The sequence below is a fragment of the Dichomitus squalens genome, assembly GCF_000275845.1.
Source record: "Dichomitus squalens LYAD-421 SS1 unplaced genomic scaffold DICSQscaffold_8, whole genome shotgun sequence".
NCBI classification, from domain to species: domain Eukaryota; kingdom Fungi; phylum Basidiomycota; class Agaricomycetes; order Polyporales; family Polyporaceae; genus Dichomitus; species Dichomitus squalens.
This window is the reverse complement of record NW_006766890.1, coordinates 974376-989459: the sequence shown is the minus strand read 5'-3', so window position 1 is coordinate 989459 and position 15084 is coordinate 974376. Positions and strand designations below refer to the sequence as shown.

The following is a 15084-nucleotide window of genomic DNA, read 5'->3' as shown; positions in this document are numbered from 1 at the left end:
ACGCGACAATAAATAAGGTTGCGGCGCGTCTTGTCGGGGACGCGTCTCGGTAGCCACGCAAAAGTTGTCCTTGTCCACCTTCTTCCATCTCCCGCCCACCTCGTGCAAGTCTGCCCCTCATGCCCGTCACGCGTGGACGTGCAGCAAAGGCTGCTCACTCAGCGTCTGCGACGCCAACCACCACCGTCTCGCCCGGATTCAGCGCCGGAGCCTCCATATGCTCGACTCCTGATACCTCCGTCATGGACGAAGATGACACAATCCTCAAGCAAGATATTGTCAAGACCACCAAGACTACCATAGCCAGCAAAAAGCGTGCGCTCGAAGATGCCTCTGAGGAAGAGGCCCAGACGTCGTCGACCAAGAGAGGGGCTAAGCGCAGAGTGGTTCAGCAAACCGCATACGTGGAGATAGCCACCATGAAAGTAGCCAAGGTCAATATCGCTGCCCTGTCGCATCCGAGCGCACATCTCAGACCATTTGTGCAGACCTCTGCATCTGAGGCTACGCTGTCAAGGACCAGGCGTTCAAGTAGAGCTTCCGCCGCAGCCGTCGCTGTCGTCGAAGACTCAGATATTGTCGACGAATCTGATGACAGCGGTTCTGAATTTGACCCCTCTGAAGGCGAAGCGGGTTCAGACTTTGCAGACGATCTTGATGAGTCTGACGAGGAAGCTCTGGTCGACACCGTCGTCAAGCAGTCCCTGCAGACCGCCCGTGAGGATCGGGAGCGGGCCGCAGGTCTGGTTAGCTCAGGTGCGGGTTCATCCAAGCCACGAGCAAAGGCTGCAGCATCAAAGAATGGTGGCTCTGGACGTCGTCGTTCAGCGAAGGAAGACGCAGACATCGAGCTTGACTCGTTGAGCGAGCTCGAGTACGAAGATCTGTCCGCTCTTGAATCGGATGAGTCGGAAGAGGAGCCACTCGCCAACGGCAAAGCCAAGCAAGCGGCAAAGGAAAAGGGCAAGGGCAAGGGCAAAGAATCCGAGGAGTTCAAGCACTTGACTAAACAGCAGCTGAGAAAGCTGACCAAGGAGGAACGCAAGATGTACCTTCTTCGGCGAAGAGGCATCGCCAAGGAAGAGGCCGAGATGCGTGTCAAGTTGGGACGCAAGTTGACCCGCGTATGTCGTTGTCTCTCTCTCTTGAAGCCCCACCATCCTCACCACCGTACAGGCTGAGAAGGCGACTATTGCACTTCAGCGACATCATCCTGAGCTTCGGGATGTATGGGGTGATTTAGAGCGAGGTATCGAGATCGTCGTACCCAAGAAGGCTGAGCAGCCGCCGAACTTGAAGGTCCAACTCCTTCCCTTCCAGCTGGAGAGTCTCTCCTGGCTTAGAGAGCAGGAGAAGGGCATCTGGAGTGGTGGTATGCTTGCGGTATGTCATGGTTTCATCCCCTACGGAAAGGAACTCCGTCTAACTTTGTGGTGTTTCACCAGGATGAGATGGGGTATGTCTCCGCTGCCCATATGCGTCCGCTGACAGATGTGCTCATTGCTCGCATCACACAGTATGGGGAAAACTATCCAGATGATCTCGCTCTTGGTTTCCGACTACGGTGCGAAACCGAACTTGGTCGTTGCGTACGTGCAAAGATTTGTCCTGATGAAATTTTACTCGACCCCTATTTACCAGTCTCGTCATAGGCCCACTGTCGCTATCATGCAATGGCGTAACGAGATTGAGTTGCACACTGAGGATATGCTGAAGACGCTCGTCTGGCATGGTGCATCTAGGGAGTCCAGCATCAAAGAGCTGAAGAAGTACGATGTTGTACGTGCTGAACTTTTTTCTGTACGAGGCTATGATGAATTCGATCCTGCCGACAGGTCTTGACATCTTACGCGGTCTTGGAGAGCTGCTTCCGCAAGGAGCACAGCGGATTCAAGCGCAAGGGCAAAATCATCAAGGAAAGGTCGCCGCTTCATGCCATTGAGTGGAACCGGGTCATCGTGAGCTCAAGGTCTCAGTACGACGCGCCTTTGCCCGACCTCACATTCTCTACAGCTTGACGAGGCGCACAATATCAAAGAGCGGTCTACGAACACCGCGAAGGCGGCGTTCGAACTGCAAGCAAGGTACCGCTGGTGCCTGTCTGGTACCCCGCTCCAGAATCGTGTAGGAGAGCTTTACAGTCTTGTCCGCTTCTTGGGTGGTGATCCATTCTCGTACTACTTCTGTGAGTCTCCCTGGTCGCCACCTTGGCCTATATGCGACGCTTACTCGTCCACAGGCAAGTCCTGCGACTGCAAGTCCCTGCACTGGAGCTTCAAGGACAAACGTTCCTGCGACGGTACGTAACCCATTCTGGCATGGTCAATCTACTCCTGACGCCATCCGGATAGACTGTGGGCATAGTCCCATGAAGCATGTAAGTGACCTGTTGCAATCCTCGTCGTCTTCCGCTCATCGGCAATCCGCAGACCTGCTTCTGGAACAACGAGATCTTGACGCCTATCCAGAAGAATGGAATGGTCGGCCCAGGTGCGATCGCGTTCAAGAAATTGAAGATTCTCTTGGACAGGATGATGCTGCGTCGTACTAAGGTAGGCCACTGGCGGCTACCCGAAGCGACTAACATGCACTGACATCCCGCGCAGATCCAACGTGCGGATGACCTTGGGCTGCCTCCTCGCACTGTCATCATCAAGCGCGATTACTTCAGTCCGGAAGAAAAGGAGCTGTACCTGTCGCTGTTTTCCGATGCTAAGCGGCAGTTCAACACCTACGTCGACTCCGGGACCGTCCTGAACAACTACTCAAACATTTTCAGCTTGTAAGCTTCGCCATGGCTAACCTCAATGCGCATACATAGCTAATCTTCCCTTTTGTAGGCTCACGCGTATGCGTCAGATGGCTTGTCATCCAGACCTTGTCCTACGCAGCAAAAACAATGTCGGTGTGTTTCTTCAGGACGAGACTGGGGAAGGCACTGTCTGCCGGCTGTGCAACGAGTTCGCCGAGGATGCCTTGCAGGCGAAGTGTCGCCATGTCTTCGACCGCGAGTGCATCAAGCAGTATCTTGAGGCGTCCCTCGAGCCTATGGTGTGTTTTCTTACTCGACACATCCCAAGGCTACGGTGCTCACATGTCTATTTAGCCCGCTTGTCCCGTTTGCCATGTTGCGCTCACCATCGACCTCGAGGCTCCTGCTCTCGAGTTCGACGAGGCCGCCACCAAGCGTCAGGGTATCCTTGGGCGGCTCGACCTCGACAAGTGGCGGTCGTCCTCCAAGATCGAGGCGCTCGTTGAGGAACTGCACAACCTCCGCAAGCAGGACGCAACGACGAAGAGCATCGTGTTCAGCCAGTTCGTCAACTTCTTGGATCTGATCGCTTTCCGGCTACAGAAGGCTGGTTTCACAGTACGTAGCGAGTTGGTCTGCATAGGAAGCACGACAGTGACATCGTCTTCAGGTCTGTCGTTTGGAGGGTACGATGAGCCCGCAGGCTCGCGATGCCACGATCAAGTATTTCAGTATGTCTTGCTGTTGTTGCCCCTCCTTCGCACTCCTGACACGTCTACGTAGTGAACAACGTTCACGTTACGGTTTTCCTCGTTAGCTTGAAGGCGGGCGGTGTCGCGCTGAACCTGACAGAAGCGTCGCGCGTCTATCTCATGGACAGCTGGTGGAATCCTGCCGTCGAGTACCGTCCGTATCTTTCCGCTCCTAGTTCATGTCCCCAGTACTCATCTCCGCTATAGAGGCCATGGACCGTATTCATCGTCTCGGTCAGCACCGTCCCGTGCAGGCTATCAAGCTCGTCATCGAAGACAGCATCGAGAGTCGTATCATCCAGCTGCAGGAAAAGAAGGCCGCCATGGTCGACGCCACTCTCTCTACTGATGATACGGTAAGTTCGTCGCGTCGCAACATTGCATTCCCTTGTTGATTTGTCGTTCCGCCAGGCAATGGGTCGTCTTACCCCCGAGGATGTCAGTTGTTCCCTTGCCTAGTGTTGTTCCCCTTTGCTGAACCATTCTCCTCTAGCTTGGCTTCCTGTTCAGGTTGTAATAACCTGAGCTTCTACCTGCCGCGCCTCCGGTAGCGCTGCCATATACCTGAGATCTCTTTCCTGTTTGTTCTTCTACTGTACAATCATTGACTGCAGACTAATGTCTTCGTTATGCTTATGGCTTCTTATGGTGAATTGACTATGTTTGGGGTTCCATCCTCGCGTCGGTGTAGAAATGCTTATTTGCGTTTGTCGCCCGTCCTGGGAGCTGCTTTCGATTGCTCCCATTTCGCTCCATTACCTCTTTATGTTGCTGATACATTCAGTCATGTGGCAGCCTGTACTGTTGTCCGTGCGTCAATGTGCGCTCATGCAGGGCGTCAGCGCGGTGGAGAACAAGACTATATAACTTGGTAATGTTACAGGAGGTTGGAGGTAGATTGTCAAAGCAGGAGTTCCAATGGTATCACCCATTCTCTTCCTAAAATCATAGGCGGGCATTCTTGGGGAGCTTCTTGATGGCTTGGCGCACACCCAGGTCCCCAAGGACATCCTCGGATCCGCCCAAGATGGCGTCGTACGGTGATGTCCGGTGGTACTGCAAGTGCACGATGAAGAGGTGTTGGAACGAGCAAAAAGGAAGACTCACATTCTCAACAAGCTTGCCCATACCGGTCTGAGTGATACCACGACCGCCGAAAAGCAACGTCGCGTCTTCTGCGGTTTCGCGACCAGTGCGGGTGATATACCTGAGAAAGGCAACGTATCAGTATGCTGTACTTGCTTGTCCATCGTACAAGACTAACTGCTTCAGAAGACCAATAGTGCCAGCGATCTTGTCCGACTGTTCATCATACGACATCTGTGGCACAATTTGTCAGTATAGCTCTCCCTACCTACCCTACGCTGTGCCACTCACATTGTTCATCTGATGGGTCACGAACTCCAGCCAGTTTTGTCCACTCTCAACCCTCGCGATCATGGCCGCCAACCGTGCCCGCACGACCGCCTGCGTGTTCAGCGGCTTCCCGAATGCGATGCGCTGGTTCGTCCACTTCAAGCACTCCTCCACAATCTTGCGCTGCGCAGCGATGGATGTACAGACGATCATCCACCGCTCGTGGTTGAAGTTGCTCAGGACGACCTGCATGCCCTGGCCGACCTTGCCGAGGGTGTTCGCCACTGGGGCCCGCGCGCCGTCAAACGTGACGTAAGACGTGCCTGCCGTGGAGGAGTAGGCGGTCTTGATTGCCTTGGTCGAAACCGCGTCCTGGCGTGGGACGAGGATCACGACATAACCTTTCTGTACGTTCGACAAGCACGTGAGCCATACGCTTCCTAGCATGAGCAAACAGAGTACTCACATCAGTCCGCGCGGCGACGGTGAAGTAGTCCGCAAAAGTGCCGTTCGTGATCCACTTCTTTGTCCCCGTGATGACCCACTCGTCACCGTCGAGCTCCGCGTACGTCTGCAGGCCGCCGACGTCGCTACCCGCGAAGGCCTCGCTGATGGCCAGGCAGATAAACTTCTTGCCATCCAGCACCTCGGGGACCACCTTGGCCTGGAGCTCAGGCGAGCCGAAGTTCAGGACGGGAGGAAGGCCGATGACCTCTCCTGCGAGGAGGCCGTCGACATAGCCTCGTGTTCCGAGACGACCAATCTCGTAGTTGACTATGAGCTATTGGAGTGTAAGTCAACGTGGCGTCAGACTTCATAACGAGTGACGAACCTCATGGAAGTGGTCAAATTCCTCTGGGGTAACGATGCCGCCCATAAGCTTGCGACCCTTCAAATGCTTGCCAGGGCCTATACGCATCGCTGGGATGTTGTTCTCGCTATGTAGCCAGTATAAGAGCCACGACAGGAACAGGTAGACAGGCACGTACCAGAGCTTTTCCACGACCTCCTGAGAGATGCGCTTCCCGTACTCCTCGCACTTGACGGCATCCGGGAGCACGACCTCCTCGAAAAACTTGCGCACAACCTTCTGGAACCGCCTGTGATTGTCGTTGTAGTACGGGCTGTGGAAACCAGGCGAGAGCCATGCGGGCTCGGCATAGGGGACGCTAGAGATGTCTCCGGGAACGGTAGCCTGGACGAACTCCTTCTGACCAGCAATGGTGCCAATCTGCAACCTTGCGTACTGTGGCCGGAGAAGGACTTCATGCCGGTGCAACCCGAAGAACGCTTCTGTCGCATCCTTTCCGGCTGATCCATAGGATGAGGGGAAGAGCGAGGGCGACGCAGCGGGGTATATACGCACCAACATTCTTCGTGAGTAGGACGCCTACGCCGCCTGGGTGCAGGTTGGCAAATTTGGAGAGATCATAGACCTTGGAGTCAATGATGATCCACTACACCATAACTGAGTGAAACACTCAGGAAAGGGGATATGTGGGACTGACCAAGTCCCCTGCCTTGTTGTGCTGGAATAGAGAGGCAGTAGTGCTCGTCACTCGTTGTCTCACGTCTCGGGAAGCTACGGCGTACCTGAGCAACTTCCTCCGCTGTGAATGTCTTCCCTGCCATACTTCCTTCGGAGCCTATCCAAAGACTTCCGGTATGTTCCAAGTGTCGCGGAGTGCAACTCAGAAAGCTAGAATAGTGTTCAGGAGCTGGTCGACAGAGTCCAAGGCAGCCAAAGCCGTGGCCGGTGAATGTGGGGCACCGGACCGACGCATCCGGGGTGAACAACCAGCGTCCACCGGTAGCTTGTGATTCCTCCGGTCAAAACCAGCCAATCAGGTCTCGCTAGTTGCACAGTGCTCCTGTTGGCCACAGGGCGGTCGGATTTGGTATGTCTCGATACTGAACGCCTTCGGACTTTTGCTCAAACGCATACTTTGGCGGAGGCGAGCGATGTCTCACTGTGACTCGCTGATGCATATACTGATACAAATTGATAAGATTAGAACACATTTACTTCTCACCAAATGGCTTCCGACGACGGAGATATCCACCTGAGATGGATGCAGGCTGCTATGGACATGGTGAGAATCTTGCCTACACTTAGTGCTGCTGTTTCTCAAACACTTCAGGCAGAAGAAGCGCTCGAAGCGAAAGAGGTTCCTGTAGGCTGCGTCTTCGTTCGGGGCGATAAAATCATCGCGAGAGCCCGCAATCGGACAAACCAGCTGCGGAACGCGAGTCGTCTTCTTCCTCCCTCATCCCGCAACGTTTCTCAATTTAGTACTGTTTCACAGGCAACACGTCACGCTGAGCTTGAGGCCATCGATGAGATTTTGGCTAACAAGGAACTCACCCCGGTCGTTACCCAGTACCCGCTCTCAGACACAACGCTCTACGTGACCGTCGAGCCGTGTATCATGTGTGCATCTGCGCTCCGGCAGATGGGTATCAAGGAGGTCTACTACGGCTGCGATAATGCTCGCTTTGGTGGCTGTGGGAGCGTACTCGGTGTTCACAGCGTGTCGGTTCTCTGTTTCGTGTCTCCATAGCTTGATCGCACGCTCACGCCCTTCGACCGCTATAGGCTCCCGCATCCCAAACATGAAGGATACGACGCACATGGCGGATATCTGAGGGATGAAGCGATCATGATCCTCCGACGGTTCTATATCACGGAGAATACAAACGGTACAATCTTCACGCGCCGCATCGGGCTGTCTAGCTCATCTCCTCGCAATCCGCAGCCCCTGTTCCCAAATCCAAAGCAAACCGCGTGCTGAAAACCGAGATCCCGTCTCGCTCCTCGCCGAGACCGCAATCCTGACTCAGTCGTCCCACTACGACGACCATTCAAATCGCCGTAGCTCCCACAGTCTGGGCTTTTCCGAGTCGAGGGCCATCCACTGCGACAAGCCCGGCAACCCGAGAAGTTGGTGCTCCGCGAATGATCGGTGAATTTCTGCGTCTCCGACGGGATATTTACCGCTCTCGACCGCATCGTGGCCTCATTGCCGGACACATCGATGGGCGCATGACTGTAACGTTTGGTTTAGCTCTCCGCTTCGGCAGCACGTGTGGTATCACCCTGTGCTGTCTGAGTCTATCAGTAGCCTGTCCGTTACGGTAGAAGCTGTCTTGTGTGGATCGATTGCAATACTGCCGGCATGGACGCGCGGAACCCCTCCGGGATATACGGAAGCGAATTTGGATAGCCATCCGAAGAGAGGTGCGCGATATCAAGACACACCTACGTTGACATGCTAGCCACATGTTGCCGCCACGCGTGTCGAGCCATGCGCAAATGGCATGGAACGATACCGGAAGCCACGCACATACACGCTACGCCAAGCAGTGGGCCTGTCTTGTCGCGGAGCATGTCGCCACAGGGCTCACACATACGCCCACATCCCACCTCGTGCTTTGCACATGCTTGCCTTAAGCAGTGGTGTAGAACCTCCAGGATGCGTGTAGTATTATACACAAGCTAAGCTACGCGATAGCATGTGGCAGAACATAGGAGTACTAGTCGGTGATGGACTTTAAGTAGAAGTGAGTAGTATGGGTCTATGGCAGAAGCCGCATCGTAATTAGACATCCAATCACAATCTCCCAGCCTGCACGCATGGGCCTTGAGTCAGCAAGACTGCCTCGAGCTCCAAGGCCTCCATGGAAGATAGCCAATAGCTTCAATGCCTGTGCTAGGCGATCAGAAGCGTAGATCATCCTCCCGAAGGAGTCAGTCTGTGGAGGAACACGCTGGGTAAGCGTTGTCTCATGTTGCCTCCGCCGTGGCGAGCTGTTTCCGTCGTTCCCTCTTCACGGCGCTTGTCCTCAGCAACCACGCCAAGTTCTCGTATACGACGAAGGTGACGCAAGTCCCAGGGAGGACCCGAACAAGATTCGTGCCCAGACCTCTGTAGAAGCCGCGCAAACCTTCCTCCGCCCAAGTTTTCTTGATACATGTGGGGATAGTCGGATATAGGTGGGAAGTGAGATTATTCTAGGCATTTCAGGGTACGTGTGTCAGTGAATGGTGTCGTTTGGGGAACGATGCTGTAACGGCACCGGCGAGTATATCGAAGAAGTGTGGGCCCACCTGTATTCGTGAGCGCACTACTTGGTATGGATAAGTTGAGGTCAGAGCGAATAACTTGCTCGCTCCGGACATTAGCGTATAGGCGGTATTTGACTGTGGGGCGATCGCCTGCGTCAGGAGAGGCTTCTCAAGAGAACTCGGAAGGCCCGGTTGACATACTAGCTTGTCGTCAGCGGCCGTGTACTCTTTCCCCGCTTTCGTAAATTGTAGCCTTTTTCGCTCAAAACCCCACCTCTTCATCTCCTCATATGCCATAAATTGAATTGCGCCATTACTGACACCAACTAGCGCCAAGGTCGTACCGCGGTACAGCCCGGCAACACCTTCATTTCGCCATACGCTGGAAAGGCCGTCTATACAGGTGCACACATGACGAATGTAAGTCTTCTCCATGTCCGAACCGGAAGTAGCACGCTCCGCACTCACGCCATAGGCTGCGATACGCCGTTGGGTCGCTCGGTTTTGTAGTAAACATGCGGACCTTGACGACCCATATCGGATTTGTCATGATAGCCGTCACCGCACCTGCAGGCGTGGGGTACAAGGAGAGCGTGATGTATTAGCTGGTGCGCAGGGAAAAGGACGGGGGACATGCGAACTCGCTTGCGCAGAACACAGCAGGTACGCCCCGGGCGATAGCTTGTAGTTCGGCTCGCCGCCAGAGGCCCGTTGCTTGAGCATGTGGTAGCTGTGCCCCGTCGACCGCGTGTTACGTGCCGTGAAAGCGTTACGAACGATGACGCACGTCGTATGGAATGCCGTGGACGCGTTAGCGACAAATTGAAAACGCGTGTGCGAATCCGTAGCATCCCGGTGGACGATAACTCACAAGAGGAAGTAAAAGCCCCAGCTCGACGCGTTGCCGGCAATGTTAGATCCGACACCTCGGTAGAGACCCCTCAGCCCGTCCTGAGCATGAATGCCCTTGAGAGAGGACCATATAGCACGGCCGATCCCACCCTGCGGCTTCTCGGTCGCTACCTGGAACTTGACTTTGAGAAGGTCAAGCGGGTGCATGCATAGTACCGCGACAACGCCTGCACCGAGCCCTGCAAAGGCATGATCCTGACAGGAGGGATGGGGTCAGCAGGAGCATGCGTTACGGGATGGTGGAGAGGGGAACACGTACGATGGCGGACGTAGGGAAGAAGCTTGGCTGGGGCTGCTGCGTGGTAGACATGCAGAGAAGCCGCTAGCAGCTGGTTTGGGTGGGCTGACGAGAGTCGCAAGGTGGGAGAACGTTGTAGACGATGGCGGGGTCGGACACTGGCAAGAAATTGTGACGCATATGCGCCGATGCTGGGCGTCTGCCCGTGAGATTAGATAGACGCTTGTACATGACGGTCGGGCGGTGCGTCGGTGCCGGCGCAGCTTAGGCTGACCCGGGGAATGTGACACTGTCTGGGCCGCTACCGCCGCTGGGCTCGCATCTCTCGACGCTGCCACGCACGACGTTGACGCCTTTTTCCCAGTGGAAGCCGTCTCGTGCCCCAATCCCCAGCTGCCCTACGCCCAGTTCACAGCCTCGCCCAGCCACGGCGTCCATCGATGGCGTATTGCGCTCGCTACCTTCCGTGCTCACATTAAGATGTAATTATGATTGCCAAACCCGACCCAAGGGCGCATTTCATTTGAAAATGTGCGCTGACATGTTTCTCGCTCAAAGATCTCGCCCCTTTGTTCGGCGAGCGATCAAAATCGATACAACCTCGGATTCAGATTCTCTCTTGATCCTATAAAGCACATGCTCACCCTCTTCTCATTTGTGGCAATATCTCTCCGAGCTCCACCCACCGCGGTCGCGCAATCCCACATAAGACGCGCCGTCCGCCAGACGTTCTCGACACGCCGCCTCGTCTCGACCTTCCACCCACTTGCCATGCCTGCCAACCCCACACCTTGGGTGCCCAACCGGTACCCTCCTGCACGTCGCTCCGACCACGTCGACGTGTACAAGAGCGAGAAGCACAGAGAAGTTCGCGTGCACGACCCCTACCACTGGCTCGAGCAGAACACCGACGAGACTGAGCAATGGACCACCGCGCAAGAAAAGTTCACGCGCGAATACCTGGACCAAAATCCCGAGAGGAAAGACCTAGAGGACCAGATCCGGAACAACATGGACTATGCCAAGGTACGACGCGTCGAGCTCATGTTTGGACGCGTCCTTACCTGTGCCGTGCCATTCTCCGCACAGTTCTCTGCGCCGTCGCTCAAAAATGACGGGCGTTGGTACTGGTACCATAACACCGGCCTCCAGGCCCAGTCCGGTAAGTTTCACAGCAGCGCGCAGCTCATTGGGTTCTGACCCGGGTCGGGACTCGTGTCACGCACCGCACCAGTCCTCTATCGGTCCAAGGACAGCACCCTTCCAGACTTTTCCGGCCTCAAGGACGCTGGGGGGGAAGTCTTCTTCGACGTGCGTTTCACCATTGCGGTCACGTGATGCGATGCCGACATTTCTTGTCCACAATAGCCGAACCTCCTTTCCTCTGACGGCACCTCGTCTATCCAAGTCAGCGCCTTCTCGCACTCTGGATCCCACTATGCATACGGTGTCTCCCGCTCAGTGAGACCTCGTGCTACTGTTCAACTCCGACATGTCATTCACAGCCCCACGCCCGCTTTTAGGGTAGTGACTTCTGCACAATCTATGTCCGACCCACATCTGCACCCCTCGCTCCTGTTGACGGAAAGCGAGTGTCTCCTGATGAGGGGCGGCTTCCCGAGGAGATCCGCTTCGTGAAATTCTCCTCAATCTCGTGGACGCACGATTCGCAGGGATTCTTCTACCAGGTCAGTGTCGTGTCCCGATCATGCATTTCACCCAAGCTGGTGAATTCTCATCATCATGCCGTGTCAACTTGTCGCGGCACTTGTAGCGTTATCCTGGCCGGGAGTCCCATGGCCCAGCCTATGAAGACAAGGCAGAGACTGATAGCGACAAGAATGCCATGCTGTACTATCACAGATTGGGCACGCAGCAGTGTACGTCATGAATTCCTTTCCCACCTCACTTCCATCGACCTACCTGACGTGCACGCCGATGCCCACGACTTCGGGGCGACAGCTGAGGATGTATTGGTCTACAAGGATGCGTCGAACCCTGAGTGGATGTGGGGTTCTGAGGTAACCGAAGTTGACGGCCGCTATCTCCTCCTGTCTATCCGCCGAGACACGTCGCGAGTGCGTGAAAACTCGAGCACTCCGCGTGGGTCCCTTGATTCTCACGCACTACGTCCACAGAAAAACCTGTTATGGATAGCGGACCTCCAGAAGGATAGCATCGGTGCGAACCTGGTGTGGGACAAGCTCATCGATGAGTTTGAGGCGAACTACGAATAGTGAGTAGCGCAGCCTATTACACGACATTATCGCTTCCGGCAGCCCTCGGCAGGTCCTGGGTTCTATTCCCGACGTCTACTGGGGAGCGCCTCGTCAGCCTCCCAGATACCCCGCTGACACGAGTTCGTACACAGCATCGCGAATGACGGCACAAAGTTTTACCTGCTGACAAATAAAGACGCGCCCCAGTACAAGGTCGTTACGGTCGACCTCGCCGATGCGCCGGGGAAGCGTGTGTTCAAGGATCTCATCGCGCACGACGAGAACGCGCATTTACAGGACGTACGCCCAGTCAACGGCGACTTCGCGGCGGTCGTGTACAAGCGGAATGTGAGAAGACAGCCAAACCCTTGTACGTGTATGTGGAAACTAACCCGGGCACAACTATATAGGTCAAAGACGAGATTTACCTCTACCAGCTCTCCACCGGCAAGCAGCTCCAGCGTGTCGCTCCGGAGTTCGTCGGAGCCGCGTCCATCAGTGGTCGCCGCGAGCACTCCTGGTTCTTTGCCACCCTCGGCGGCTTCACCAACCCAGGTATTGTCGCCAAGTACGACTTCAACGTCAAGGAGGAAGACAAGCGATGGAGTATCTATCGAACTACCCTTGTCAGTGGCTTAAACCCTGAGGACTTCTCTGTCGAGCAGGTAGGTGCTTCAGGTGTCCTCTCAAACCCGTCGACGCGCATATAGTAACTATGAGCCAGGTTTGGTACAGCAGCAAGGACGGTACCCGCGTGCCCATGTTCATCGTACGGCACAAGGACACCAAATTCGACGGCACGGCTCCCGCCTTGCAGTATGGTGCGTATCTTACGTCCTTACCCACCTGTCAGGTTCGGCGTATCGATAACCATCCCGCGCGCTTATATATCCCCAGGGTACGGAGGCTTCACCATCTCGATCGACCCCTTTTTCAGTCCGGCCATCCTGACATGGATGCAAAAGTATGGCGCCATTCTCGCTGTCGCGAACATCCGCGGAGGCGGAGAATTCGGCGAGGAATGGCATCTGGCTGGGACGCGGGAGCGCAAGGTGGGCAGTCTTTCTTGGCTCCGAAACTCGAACCTCAGCGCCTCGGAATCTTGTTGATTGACGCGTGGCACGCAAAATGCAGGTCAATTGCTTCGACGACTTCATCGCGGCAACGTGCGTCGCGCTCGCTATCGTTGCGCCTTTCCCCGTGAGAGTCCGCTTATCCTAGGTCCGTTTAGGCAATACCTTGTCGACAACAAGTACGCGGCGCCCGGTAAGGTCGCCATTAATGGAGGCTCGAATGGAGGTGCGATTTCCTAGCTTGTTGTCTCCGACGAAGTGTTGATCGCTCGACGCTGTATGCTTGTTATCGTTCTTCGCTACACGATCCCATGCTCTTCACGCTAAAATACACTGGGCTCACGATCAGGTCTTCTCGTCGCCGCGTGTGTCAATCGCGCGCCAGAGGGCCTTCTGGGAGCAGCAGTTGCCGATGTGGGCGTACTCGACCTCCTGAAGGTGATTACATAGTTCCTTGTCTCCACAGCTCTGGATCCCTCTGACCTCGATGGCTGCACCGCTTCCCCCCTTTGTCCGGCGTACCATCCAGTTCGCGGACTTCACAATTGGTGGGTTGGTTCCTCCACCTACCAAATCAGTCGTGACTTCGGGCTTATCGGTCATTCACCCTCACTAGGCCGCGCCTGGACATCTGACTATGGCGATCCGCACAACCCGCACGACTTTGATTTCATCTACCCCATTTCGCCCTTGCACAACATCCCGACGGACAAGATTCTGCCACCAACCATGCTTGTCACCGCGGACCGTATGTCTCTTTCCTGAGTGGCCTCCCACTGATTCACCCACGTCGCTGACGATGCCTCACCGAACCCAAAGATGACGATCGCGTTGTGCCGCTGCACTCGTTCAAGCACGCCGCGACGCTGCAATACCTCAAGGCGGATAACCCACATCCTCTCTTGATCCGCATCGACAAGAAGGCCGGACATGGCGCGGGCAAGTCGACGCAGCAAAGGTGCGCGTTTCGCCTCTTCCTCTCTTCCAACTTTCCACCTCTTCCACATTAATCTCGTTAACTGATGATAAACACAGGATCCAAGAGTGGGCGGACAAGTACGGGTTCATCGCACAATCCCTGGGACTCCCAGCGCGAGGTGGTTAAATGCTTGCTCTCTTTGCACTCTTAACGGACTTCTGGGGTACTGATTGTCGTCATGTTTCGGCTCATGCGATAGAGATCGCCTCGCGCGCGTCATCGAATAGCTTGCTGTGATATAGCCTTTGCAATGTTACTATACCCGCAACCTTCTTGGCACCCACCGAGATTTTGTGTTTGCAAGCTCGATGTGGACGAGTCACTGACGCCTTGTGTGGTGCGTGAGTATCGTGGTTTTGTATGACCCTATTGCTGATCAGCGTGTATCCAGTAGTCGCGAGTCTCGTGAGCAAAGAGGTGCACCATGGGATGGATCCTTGAATTGTGCAGCGACATGCGAATTGTCTCCGTTGATTCATTGATGGCGCTACGACTTACCATGCGCCTAAAACCCAGATATGTCTTGCTGAGCACACAAGAGCGTCGGCTAGCCGGGCCCTCGTCAGCTATGGCTTGCTCGGACAATTACTGACTTCTTCGCGCAGAAGAAGGGAAGAAGCGCATTGTCTTTCTCACCTGACATAGAGTACTCAGGTTCGATGGGAGCATCTCACCGTGGTTCCACGGCTCTACCAAGCTCAATGCGCAGATGACCTTTGGGGAGTTGCGACCCCACT

General features: G+C 55.2%; 4 protein-coding genes across 4 annotated transcripts; 3 read left to right on the top strand and 1 right to left on the bottom strand.

The window, feature by feature from the left end:
- The first annotated feature begins 99 nt into the window (after window positions 1-99).
- On the top strand, window positions 100-6609 carry DICSQDRAFT_154283 (uncharacterized protein). The gene is made up of 28 exons (XM_007364386.1): window positions 100-434; window positions 489-1124; window positions 1177-1383; window positions 1446-1456; window positions 1518-1589; window positions 1653-1779; window positions 1836-1958; window positions 2014-2185; window positions 2240-2299; window positions 2352-2377; window positions 2430-2552; window positions 2607-2782; window positions 2841-3051; window positions 3107-3370; window positions 3423-3483; window positions 3536-3658; window positions 3712-3860; window positions 3916-3942; window positions 3998-4560; window positions 4612-4711; window positions 4769-4824; window positions 4882-5265; window positions 5327-5641; window positions 5693-5798; window positions 5850-6171; window positions 6227-6317; window positions 6369-6392; window positions 6457-6609. Exons 1-19 carry the CDS (start codon window positions 120-122, stop codon window positions 4019-4021), a joined length of 2907 nt encoding a protein of 968 aa, XP_007364448.1. The 5' UTR covers window positions 100-119; the 3' UTR covers window positions 4022-4560; window positions 4612-4711; window positions 4769-4824; window positions 4882-5265; window positions 5327-5641; window positions 5693-5798; window positions 5850-6171; window positions 6227-6317; window positions 6369-6392; window positions 6457-6609.
- Window positions 6610-6896: 287 nt separating this feature from the next.
- On the top strand, window positions 6897-7696 carry DICSQDRAFT_146066 (tRNA specific adenosine deaminase; the record flags this gene model as incomplete). Its single annotated transcript, XM_007364385.1, has 5 exons — window positions 6897-6953; window positions 7002-7106; window positions 7167-7393; window positions 7457-7560; window positions 7617-7696. The coding sequence occupies 5 exons, from the start codon at window positions 6897-6899 to the stop codon at window positions 7694-7696; spliced, it is 573 nt and encodes a 190-aa protein (XP_007364447.1).
- A 634-nt stretch (window positions 7697-8330) lies between these two features.
- Window positions 8331-10214, bottom strand: DICSQDRAFT_135344 (mitochondrial FAD carrier protein). Its single transcript, XM_007364384.1, has 7 exons — window positions 10098-10214; window positions 9798-10033; window positions 9568-9656; window positions 9395-9493; window positions 9128-9321; window positions 8969-9061; window positions 8331-8872 (listed from the first exon to the last, which is right to left on the bottom strand). The coding sequence occupies exons 1-7, from the start codon at window positions 10146-10148 to the stop codon at window positions 8645-8647; spliced, it is 990 nt and encodes a 329-aa protein (XP_007364446.1). The 5' UTR covers window positions 10149-10214; the 3' UTR covers window positions 8331-8644.
- A 556-nt stretch (window positions 10215-10770) lies between these two features.
- On the top strand, window positions 10771-14859 carry DICSQDRAFT_160828 (prolyl oligopeptidase). The gene is made up of 20 exons (XM_007364383.1): window positions 10771-11102; window positions 11166-11238; window positions 11311-11387; window positions 11445-11537; window positions 11600-11764; window positions 11851-11956; window positions 12039-12154; window positions 12215-12312; window positions 12448-12643; window positions 12706-12960; window positions 13020-13116; window positions 13193-13347; window positions 13430-13461; window positions 13527-13594; window positions 13718-13806; window positions 13898-13916; window positions 13985-14116; window positions 14188-14326; window positions 14404-14684; window positions 14739-14859. The coding sequence occupies exons 1-19, from the start codon at window positions 10848-10850 to the stop codon at window positions 14471-14473; spliced, it is 2235 nt and encodes a 744-aa protein (XP_007364445.1). The 5' UTR covers window positions 10771-10847; the 3' UTR covers window positions 14474-14684; window positions 14739-14859.
- Window positions 14860-15084: the final 225 nt, after the last annotated feature.

Excerpts from the sequence above, each read along its gene's own strand:
- DICSQDRAFT_154283 (XM_007364386.1), top strand. The coding sequence starts at position 120 with ATGCCCGTCACGCGTGGACGTGCAGCAAAGGCTGCTCACTCAGCGTCT. Across the intron at positions 1,780-1,835 it reads AGCTGAAGAAGTACGATGTT|GTCTTGACATCTTACGCGGT; the intron begins GTACGTGCTGAA and ends TCCTGCCGACAG. Across the intron at positions 3,659-3,711 it reads GAATCCTGCCGTCGAGTACC|AGGCCATGGACCGTATTCAT; the intron begins GTCCGTATCTTT and ends TCTCCGCTATAG.
- DICSQDRAFT_135344 (XM_007364384.1), bottom strand. The coding sequence starts at position 10,148 with ATGTCTACCACGCAGCAGCCCCAGCCAAGCTTCTTCCCTACGTCCGCC. Across the intron at positions 9,657-9,797 it reads TGGGGCTTTTACTTCCTCTT|CTACCACATGCTCAAGCAAC; the intron begins GTGAGTTATCGT and ends GACGGGGCACAG. Across the intron at positions 8,873-8,968 it reads TAGTGCGCTCACGAATACAG|AATAATCTCACTTCCCACCT; the intron begins GTGGGCCCACAC and ends TGAAATGCCTAG.
- DICSQDRAFT_160828 (XM_007364383.1), top strand. The coding sequence starts at position 10,848 with ATGCCTGCCAACCCCACACCTTGGGTGCCCAACCGGTACCCTCCTGCA. Across the intron at positions 11,957-12,038 it reads CAGATTGGGCACGCAGCAGT|CTGAGGATGTATTGGTCTAC; the intron begins GTACGTCATGAA and ends TCGGGGCGACAG. Across the intron at positions 12,155-12,214 it reads TCCGCCGAGACACGTCGCGA|AAAAACCTGTTATGGATAGC; the intron begins GTGCGTGAAAAC and ends CTACGTCCACAG.